The sequence below is a fragment of the Glycine max genome, chromosome 4 (assembly GCF_000004515.6).
Source record: "Glycine max cultivar Williams 82 chromosome 4, Glycine_max_v4.0, whole genome shotgun sequence".
Taxonomy (NCBI): domain Eukaryota; kingdom Viridiplantae; phylum Streptophyta; class Magnoliopsida; order Fabales; family Fabaceae; genus Glycine; species Glycine max.
The window spans coordinates 42,976,028-42,986,735 of NC_016091.4; the positions used below are offsets into that span (position 1 = coordinate 42,976,028).

Consider the following 10,708-nt stretch of genomic DNA (forward strand, 5'->3'; position numbering starts at 1 on the left):
TTTTTATCAAATGGATTAGATTGAATCCAATCCATTAAATGAATCAAAATGAGATTCATTGAGATATGAAATAGGATTGAGCCTATCCTTCCATTTTCCACCCCTACTGTGCACAGACATAATCATTTATTCTACAAAACAATTTCAGACCTGGAACAAACATACTGATTTTATGGAAGCTGGGGACAAACTTTAAAAAATTCAATAACAGTGCATCCTACAGGATATCAAACTGAAAGAGTAGAAAATTCAATAACAGGTCAGTCATAGGTTAGTGAAAAGAAGGGAAGAGAAAATGCGTTTTCCTTTGGTTAGAAGGAGGCCTTTTGCATTTGAAAATCATATTTTTTTTCACTCGTAGATATCCATCCAATATCTATACATGAAGTGGTGATGGAAAAACAAAAGGGAGTCGTGGATGACCTCATAATTTATAAAAATGAAAAATAAAGTTGTGGTCTGATCATTCTTACGATTTTAATAATAAGTATTGAGTCGCGTTACTACTTCACTTTAGAAGTCTTGATTTACTCTATTTTAGAAAATATTTCAACTGTACCATTTTTAGGGGGTTCATTTTAGCCTCTTTCTTGGGTTCATAAATCTATATGATTTTAGTAATAAATATATAAAAATATCCCTAATGGGTAAAAAAAACCTCAGCTTACACATTAGACCAATACGATCAACATTTCTGTCTCACTTGCACATAATATGCAAGGATTGGAAACATGTTTTTACTTGTATTAGCTTCTATGCGATGCAGATTGGACCTGATGCAATGGAGAAACAAGCATGCCCTTGATCATCAGCAGATCATGGGTTTGCAGCCATACATGATGCAATTTTACACATCTGGATTTAAGTTTTCTAGTTATAGAGTTTGCATCTTTATCTGCGAAACCACATCTAACATGCAAAAGCTACTTGTATTAGCTTCTATGTGATGCAGATTGGACCCGATGCAATGAAGAAACAAACATGCCCTTAATCATCAGCAGATCATGGGTTTGCAGCCACACATGATGCAATTTTACACATCCGGATTGAAGTTTTCTAGTTGTAGATTTTGCATCTTTATCTGTGAAAGCACATCTAACATGCAAAAGCTACTAGTATTAGCTTCTATGTGATGCAGATTGGACCTGATGCAATAGAGAAACAAACATGCCCTTAATCATCAGCAGATCATGCGTTTGCAGCCATACATGATGCAATTTTACACATCCGGATTGAAGTTTTCTAGTTGTAGATTTTGCATCTTTAACCCATTTGATGTGATTTATTGTCCTTCCAAACGTATTTCCAAACACAAAGTAAGCAGCCTGTTACATTGTTTCTCCTATGTACAGATTCACCCTCTACTGAAATTAGTAATATTTAGCCCTAAACTCACTCCAATATGCTCCTTCCCTACAATCACCTTAGCATAACGGATAAAATTCTGAACATGACCACGAATGTATGATAGCCGGCTTCTCCTTCTTCCAAGAGAGTAGAGTACTACTGGGTATTTTCCAAATATACGATATTTCATGGCATAAAAAGTATATATTCTGATTACATCATTTTCAAACTTCTCCGGAAGAGGGATTTTTCCACCAAGCAAGTTGATAACCAGAAGATGAAACTTTCATCTGCTATAAAGTAAGAAAAGATAAAGAGGCAGTTAGCATTAGATGTAGAACAGAGTAACTAGAACACAAGGGAAAAAGCAAACGGGTTGTATTCGTCAGTTTCACTAATCTCAAATATTGCAATATTTTTTGGTAAATTAAAAAAAATTATTTAAATATTGTTATTGATAGTTTCCTATTTATAAGTAGACTCAAACATTATAATTATTAAAATATCTGATGATATGTGGGAAAATTGAGAGATTTGCTTCTAATAAGAAATTAGAAGAGACTTCAATTAATATAAAGGGTGTAAAGATATTCAAGCAAATTACTATGCGCTATCATTGCATTGAATTATTCGAGGCATCATTACAAGAAGGCAAGAAAGAATCTCTTATAAGAGATCCAAAGCTACCACTTCACAAGGTTTTGAGAAGAATAACAAGAAGAGAGTACTGTGATAGAGGAAATTTAGGGGGTGTTTGGTTTGACTGTTTTCTGTTTTCATTTTCACTGGAAATAAAAAATGGTGGTGGAAATGCGTTTGGTTGGATTTTTGAAAACATTTTCAGTGAAAATATTTTTCCAAACGAACCAAAAACAGAAAACAATAAAATCTTGTTTTCAGTTGAAACCATGAATCTCATTTTGGATAAAATGAAAACGCGGTGGCAAAGAATGTAATTTTAAGCAAATCTAAAAATACATTTTCTTTTGAAAACGCATTTTCAGTGTTTTTATTTCTTGAAAGTAGAAAACAAGAAGTCAAACCAAACATGTTTTCAGAATTCTAATCTTTTGAAAATGAAAACAGTTTTCAGAAAATAAAAACAGAAAATGAAAATACAAACCAAACACACCCTTAGAGTTTCACATATCTCTTGAGATGCTTTTCCTTAATTACTATAGTAAGCATGTGAATATAGAGATATGATGTTAGGAAAGAGGATCAAAACCAACCACAGATTGGCCCAAAACCATTCCTAGTGTTTCATAGGAGGAAGAAAGGCCAAAAGGCCCACTAATAGAACTGTTAATAGTAGATAGGAGGGAGTCTTAACAGAATATTGTTAGGACAGTTAGAGAGAGAAAGGATAAATAAGCCTTTCAAGGTTGGTTAGGGGTATTGAGCAGTTTACATTGTTGTGACAAGGAATCATCCTGGTGTGAAAGGAGAGTGCTCCTTTGTAAACCCTTTGTAGTTTTGGTTGCAGTAATACAGAGCCTATTATCTCTGTTCCCCAACTCTCTACTCTCTATTCTCTACTATTTTCTTAGAAAATCTTTCTCAATTTTCTCTAGGTGACAAAGATTCCTGACATATGAATTGTGATATTTCCCAATACCAAGCCATATAGATTGCTATATGAAGTAAGCAAACCTACTTTTTAAATAGGTTCTGTCCTCGAAAGGAATGAAATCCCACTTGAATTAGTATTGATCTGAGATTTAGTGATGAAGCTTGTGTGCTTAGTTTCAGCATTCCTGCCATCTATAGTGAATGACATGTAGTTATGGTGTGCCACCACCAGATAGAGAGTCAGGAAGATGAATATTGGCCATGTTTCCCTCTAAATTTGGCGTGCAAGTTCTAAAGGAAGTAACAAGTCAATCAAATTCTTGTGTTATGCTGTATAAGGAAATTATCTGAGGCATGAAAATGAGAATATGATATTGCCTAATAAAAAAAATTTAACGGCTAGACCTTCACAAGGTTGTTGAGATGTAAGGATAAGGAGGGGATGATTGTATTGAGGAAATGATATAGGCATATAGCTGTACATTAAGGAAATTGAAAGTTCCTTGCAAACATTATCTCGTAATCTTGTTTTAGTAGTAAATTTGACTTCTCATCCATGGACCCAAGTGTATTGGGCCAAACCAAGCTAAACTTTATGGATGTTTGTGTGATTCCTTTTCTTATTACGATTTATGCAAGCACGTGAATAAGGGATGTAGTATTCCCCAACACCCATAAGGTCACTGTGCCTAATAGATGGGGGTTATAAACTACTGATTTTAGAAAGCAAACCTGCTTTTCAAGCTAGCTCTGATCTTGCAGAGCCTGAAATCTCCCTTGAATTAATTTTAATCTCTGCCAGAGGATTAGTCATGAAGCTTCCATCACCATGGACCCTAAATCTATGGCTTGCCAACCTATTAGATTTGGCATTCCTGTTAGCTCTGTAATGACTGGAAGCTAGTAATGGAGTGCTACCAGTTCTAGAGAATCGGTACGATGAATACCGGCCCTGTGTTTTCTTCCAGAATTTGGTGCTTAAAAATTCAGCACCAGGTAGCAGGCAACAAGTATTCTTAGGAGCATCAGATTTAGATATCCTTCCACTTGATACAGCCAAATCATAAGAGATCTCATCCAATGCTAACTCCAGGCCATGCACACGAGTCTCTAAAGTATGCATTCCATTTTCAGAGTTCCCCATGAATTTCTGCAAAAAAATATATGGTGGATATTGTCAGACATGCCCATCATTCGAGAGTTGGCATACTCTACATATATGTACACATACAAAAAAGGAAGAATTTTAAACACAGCATGGATATTAACCAATAACCAGTAAGCATTCTTTTCAAAAATATTGCAAACTAACTTAAGTTGAGCTAAACAGATTTAAAAACTGACTGGGATAAAGTGTTTTTAAGCATATGGAACAAACCTGTACAAGATCAAGCAGACTTGACTGCTGCTTTTCAATTTGAACTAATTGAGCACGAATCAAAGATAATTCTTCACTCTCTTTGTCATTCCTATGGAGATCCTTAGTTACATTACAGACAGGACCTGAGTCTTGACTCTCTTCAGAACAAGGAACCACACGAGATCCAGCTTTGGACCCACCAGATTTATGCATCTTGTCATCAGAATTTTTATCAAATAGAGCCCGTTTTGTTTCCTGCTTAAAAAATCTGCTTTTATCCTTTTTGCTTCTTTCCAAAACATCTTCATCCTTCTGCCGGCGTTCACCACGATCAGGAACATTTGACACAGCAATTCGAACATCCCAATGGTTATGGTTCAGTTTCTGCAAAACACCTGAACCCATCCTATCGCCACTTAATGCACTCTTTTTTGCATTCCTAACAGCAGATCTATCTGGTGGAGTTGATTTGCTAGCTGGGCTCGATTTCTTCCTCAATTTACTCATTACAGAACCTGGACTGCATGAATTTTGAGAGACAGGAGGATAGCGCCCATCACTTGCATTCTCTGAATCAAAAAGACAACCCATGACAACAACAATCTATGACCACAAAAAAAATGTAGAAAAAAATCCTTTAGATCAAGTAACCCTACAACAACCACAACCTTTATTTACCATATTTCCTTTTCAAAACTATACAGGAAAAACAACTCGATCAGAGTTTCATAATTCAATTCTCAAAAAGTGATCTGACACTTTTCGATCACAGACTCACAGTGGCAACAAATACAAACAAACACTAGATATAGATAGATCAATACCTTTTGAAGACAACTGCAATTGAGGAGGTGGAGAGAACTCATCTGAAACATCAGGAATATGCTTCCATGCCTCCAACATCTGATTCATAACCTCCCGAACCAACTTTACCTATACACAAACAAGACACAAACTCAATTCACTTCTAAACAATGTTCCAGAACACACAATATCGCGAAATCATCACCACAATTGCTACCACATTTGCTCACAATTTCAGTAACCGCAACACAAACAAAAACACAACTTAATCTTTTTCATCAGGTATCTTTCACCAGAGGGAATCCTAATCAAGCTCGGTAATAATTAAACTGAAATAACTTCGCGGCAGTTGATCCACGTGCTAGTTGCTAAACACAACTTCTATTTAAAACCTCCTTTCCAAATTTTACCATAAATAGACAAAGAACAAAAGAAGCAAACCAGTAAAATCTTCTAAACACCTTATCAAATCGGCGATCTTCAAACACTTTCAAGCATCCACCCTTGAACTCCGCCAAGAGGTCCCTCTCCACGCTCGCGAGCTTCTTCAACGCCTCCGCCGCGCCCTTCCTAGTGGCCCAGTCCTCACTCCCCAGCGCCTCCAGAAGACAAGGAACCAAACTCCTCAACGCGGCGCCGCTCGTCGCGCCGCGCGCCTCGACAACGCTTCCAACGAGCGCCAGCAGCGCTGGCTTGGCCCTAAACACCTTGCTCTTGATCAGCCTCTCGAGCCTCGGGAGCAACCTGGCCAGCCTGGCCGGGTCCGGATCCGGAGCCGCTTCAATCGCGGAGGCCAGACAGAGAGCGGCTCCAGCCTGCGAGCTCGGGTCCTGCTCAGTGAACAGCGCCTCCGCCAGCGGCTTCAGGAACGCCGCGGCGAACGGTTGCCTCGTGACGCGCGCCGAGAGTGCGCCGACGGAGTCGGCGCACGCGGCCCGGATCGAGGAGTCCGGGTCGCGGAGGCGGCGGACAAGGCAGGCGAGGATTTTGGAGAGGAAGGGGGAGAGCGCGTCGCCGTGGGCGTGGGAGAGCGTGGCCACGAGGTGCACGCATTGCTTGCGAACGGGGGTTTTGTCGGAGGCGTCGGTGGAGTGGATGCACGAGAGGAAGACTGGAACAGAGTGCGGGTCCAGGGTGCGCGCGATGGACTCGAGCTCGTTGGCTCCTGCGACTTGTGTGTCGCGATCTGAGAGCTTTGTTAGGCACGTGAGTACCCTCTGCTTTATGTTCTGCGATTGGGTTGTTGTGGCGCGAGGCATTGTCGGAGGTAGAAGTCAAACGGCGGAGATTATTGGATTTCCGGCCACATTGCCGGAGCGACGGTGAGCGGTTGGTTTCGCGGTATGGACGCACATTCAATGAGACAACGCCCTCTGGGCTTTTTAACTGCCACACTGGGAAACCGCAATCATTATGGGGGGAAGGAGAACGACGTGTCGTTTTCTCGAGGTTTGCGTCTGTACAGCTAAAACGACAACAGAATTGCCGTTTCTCTCTTTTTTTTCTTTCTTTTTTGATTTTAAGTTAAAACTACTCTAAGTTAAGAAGATGTATGAAGAGTAAGGGATACTATTGAAGAATTTTTATTTTTTTTTTACTAAAATGTAACAATTATGTAGTGATACTACTATCGTGATCGTGTTTTATTCCTAAAAAAGGAGTATGTGGTTTGTTTGTGGCTAAACTGGGGTTGGAGGAAGTTGGGTTTTAACTTTTAAGGGAAGTTTCTAAATGATGCCACGCGTATATATGGCTTCTTAACTGCTAACAGTGGTAGCGACCCAACACCATAAAAGGAGTAAATATGAGTGGGAGTAAGTAAATGTCCTAGGGATCATGGGATTGGGAAAAATGGCAGCATGGGAGTACTATTACTTTAGTGAGTCTAAAGTAGATAATTAATGCAAAATTGGGTTGAGACAAGTGATTAAAATTAAAGGTTTAATTAATGAATTGGTTGCTGTAATTTTATTATGTGTAATTTTTAATTTTATAATTTTAAAGTAATTTTTTTAGTTATTATTGTTTACATTTTAATTCACAAGTTTGAAATTAATTTTTTTAATTTTTATAATTTATACTTCAATTCTCTTTTAATTTTTATAGTGATTTTTTAGTTCTTATATTTTATATTATAATTTTTTTTAATTTTTATCATCAAAATATCAGTAATATTATCAATTACAATTAATTATAAAAATATTAGTAAGTAATTCATAACTAATTTATATTGTAAGATAATTTGTAATAAAAAAATAATTAATAATTTATAACTAATTCGTAGCAAATTATTTTTATATATTTTTTATAATAAGGACTAAAAGATAATTAAAATATAAATTATAAAAACTAAAATGATCACTTTCAAACTATAAGAATAAATAGAGAATTAAAAAATAAACCATAAGGACTAAAAATATCATTTTCTAACTATAGAGATTAATTAAAAATATTAAAATATAAATTATATGAATTAAAAAAACTATTTTCAAATTATAAAAACTAAAAGGTACGCATTGTGAAATTATAGTTGATCAAATGATTAATTTAACCAAAATTAAATGAATTTTGGTTCTATTGAAATAAATATCTTCAATGTTTATAAAGAATAAGAAAATAAAATAAATTGAAGTTTTTTAAATAAATTAAAATTAATTTGTACTAGTATATCAAATGCATCATAAACATCAAAATATTTAAATAAAAAAATTAATAGTTTAAAGATTTTAAATAAAATTTAACAAAATCTAATTCACTTAATTTGGAAACTAAAAGCTAAATACTTAATAAATTTCAAATAAAAATAAAAATTTTATTCAACTGGAACACTCGAACTTGTTTCTACGAAGAATGGGTGCCATCTACACACAAAAAAAAATTCAAAAATAAATAAATAAATAACGAAGATAGTAAATAGATTAAGGTGTAGGAATGAAATTACAATTAAACTTAATAAATAAAATTACATTTAGATTTTAAAATGATGAATAAATACAAACAAATTTTTAAAATAACAGATAAAAATAATATACAGTACGTACTTAAAATAATCACAGGAATGTTTTCGTTAAAATAAAAAAGTTCTTGACGGATGGATTCATTAATCATGGGTAATGGCTGACATTTAGGTCTAACACTGTTATTGAAGTGTCACGTGGGGATGTTAGTGCGTTGCCATGCAAAAGTTACCATGTTCACTCAGTGCTGAGAGTTTTTATTTTACTACACAGGCTTGTATCATTGCTTTTTCTTATGTCGGCACCAAGGGTGAAGTATTAATTACTTCAAGTGGTCGAAAGGATTTTCCGCATCATGCTAACAGAAAAAATTTAGGGGTGTATAGTTTGTGGTGTTTGTAATTTATATTTTAATTAAAACTAAAAATTTATTTTAATATCATTTATTGAAAAGAAATAAATTATCAAATTAATATAAAACTATAAATATTTAAAGAATAATACTTAAATTTTGTCCAAATTTATAATAATTACGGAGTAGAAATAACCAGCAAATAAAGAATGAACATCTGAACGTATTTTTGTCTTTGAATGCTAGTCTTCAGATTAAAACATGAATTAAAATGCTTATTAACCAATTTAAACAAATGAATAAGAACTTTCGAAAGTTAATTTATATTCCACTCATAATTAAAGGGAAAGTCGTTTATCAGAATCCTATGTCATAGACTTCTTTTTCCTAGAAAGTATACGCTACTTTAGGAACAGAAATGAACAATGGCAAGTGTAATCAATATTTAAACTAATATATTTATCAACATCGATATATCATACTTAGACATTTGGATGTAACTCCATGGCAAAGAAGAAATTAAAACTCAGATAGGGTTATCAATTAAGATCTTAGTTCTAGTATCATTAATCACATAATACCTCTATACTTATGTATAGACCTTTTTTAATTATTATTTATCTCTTTTATAAGACTTTTTTACTTATTTGATACATTAATTATTTATTTCATATAATATCTTTAATGAATTATATTATCTCTTATTAGGATTAAAAAATAGAAGAAGCCATATTAATTAGTTAAGTGAAAAATAATTAAGTGGAGAGAGAAATGAAGGATGATCTTGGAAGAGTAGTATAAATTATTGACAAATTTAATGTGATTAATTAAATTAACTGTCTTTCTTAAAGAGTGTGAATTAGTTGAAAGAGTCTTACATAGGGATAGGGACACCTTTTGGTCTCAAATATAAGAAGAAGAAAAATATGTTAAGTTAGAAGACATTTGTGTTTTAAAAAGAATCATGACTCCTAATTATTTTGATTAGATGTAAATAAAAATAAAGGTTAAAAATTGTGTCTTATATATTATCAAAATATGTTTCACGCAAGTCTGAGTCTAATGTTTTAGATAATAGTAAGATGGAATTATGATTTGTTGTGACATTAAAAATTATATGTAAGATTTCATTTAATATTTTGTGTTTGAGATCTATTTTATAGATACAATCTCCTAGAATACATTGAATTCTATGAAGAATAAATGAAGTTAAGTTTTAAAATTCTTCAATTGTCATCAAAAGAAGAGTTGTGTTGCACATATCTATTCTAACGAAAAAGGAAGTGATTTCCCACTCTAATGTTTAACACGCCAACAACAAAAGTTATTTCTTAGCATGAAGAAGTATGTGTATACCCCAACAACCACGTTCTTCATACACAAGTTTAAAAGAGAAAATATGTCTGTTTAGAGACAACGAATACTTGATTGAAGGAGGCCTATAAATACCAAAAGTTTTGAAGACATGAAGTATAAATTGGAGTGCTCATTATTCAAACTCTTTCCATAAAAAGCTCTTTGTGTAAATTCTTGTAAAGTTTAGAAAAATTTTCAAAACACTTTGATTATTGTGAGAGAAAAGATTAAGTGTTGAATGTGTCTATTTGTCTGTAAGACGATTAAGTGTTAGTCATTATGCAATCAAACAAACAAATATTCTAATTTGTGTTAGAGCCCGCTGTTCCTTGGTATGATAAAGAATATTGGTTGTAATAGCTTGATGTAGAACTTGAGTTAATGAACTAGAAGTGACAATGATAAATACTTGTAATTTTGTTTTTGAAAAATTTTGTTTGTTTTACAAGATTTGAAACTATGTCTAATTTACCTTAAGAAGATATGATATTTGTTTCCTTTATTCTTCATTAGATGATGATGATAATGTTGTTATTTTTTAAAAATAATTTAAATTTAATAAAAATCACAATTCAATGTTGAACGGGAGAAAGTACATATTAATGGTGAATCAATAGTATATCAATCAAGATCTTAGTTCTGGTATCATTAATCAGACAATATAAGAGCAATGTACCGGCTTAACAAACTATAATTAAGATGAGCATGGTAATTCGGTATATTATTGTTGTCTTAGGTAAGTGAGATTTGGCATTCGTGTGGGCCTACATCCTTTATTTGCATAACCATTGTCATTAGTAGTCAAATTAATTAGCTGTGTCTTATCATAATGGTGTGGATATATCATACTATATATTGTACTTAAGCGACATAGAGTTATCAAGGTGATACTATGATTCAATGTTGAACCTACTCTACTCATAGTGGGTCTCAACCTCCACACCAACCTTTCTTCTTTAA

The 10,708-nt window shown here is 34.0% G+C and overlaps 1 protein-coding gene across 2 annotated transcripts; it reads right to left on the minus strand.

The window, feature by feature from the left end:
- Positions 1-1,253: 1,253 nt before the first annotated feature.
- Positions 1,254-6,759, minus strand: LOC100778310 (TORTIFOLIA1-like protein 3). Of its 2 annotated transcripts, none has more exons than XM_006578538.4 (5): positions 5,545-6,759; positions 5,104-5,212; positions 4,298-4,848; positions 3,652-4,069; positions 1,254-1,637 (listed from the first exon to the last, which is right to left on the minus strand). In XM_006578538.4, the coding sequence occupies exons 1-4, from the start codon at positions 6,340-6,342 to the stop codon at positions 3,659-3,661; spliced, it is 1,869 nt and encodes a 622-aa protein (XP_006578601.1). In that variant the 5' UTR covers positions 6,343-6,759; the 3' UTR covers positions 1,254-1,637; positions 3,652-3,658. The 2 variants fall into 2 exon arrangements, with proteins under 2 accessions (XP_006578601.1, XP_003523054.1); XM_003523006.5 differs by having other exon boundaries at positions 1,254-1,640.
- Between the last annotated feature and the right edge of the window lie 3,949 nt (positions 6,760-10,708).

Bases quoted from the DNA above. Each gene is read 5' to 3' on its own strand.
- LOC100778310 (XM_006578538.4), bottom strand. From the start codon at position 6,342: ATGCCTCGCGCCACAACAACCCAATCGCAGAACATAAAGCAGAGGGTA. The intron at 5,213-5,544 runs GTGTTTAGAAGA...GTTTGTGTATAG, and splicing joins AAGATCGCCGATTTGATAAG to GTAAAGTTGGTTCGGGAGGT. The intron at 4,070-4,297 runs GTTTGTTCCATA...ATTTTTTTGCAG, and splicing joins GTCTGCTTGATCTTGTACAG to AAATTCATGGGGAACTCTGA.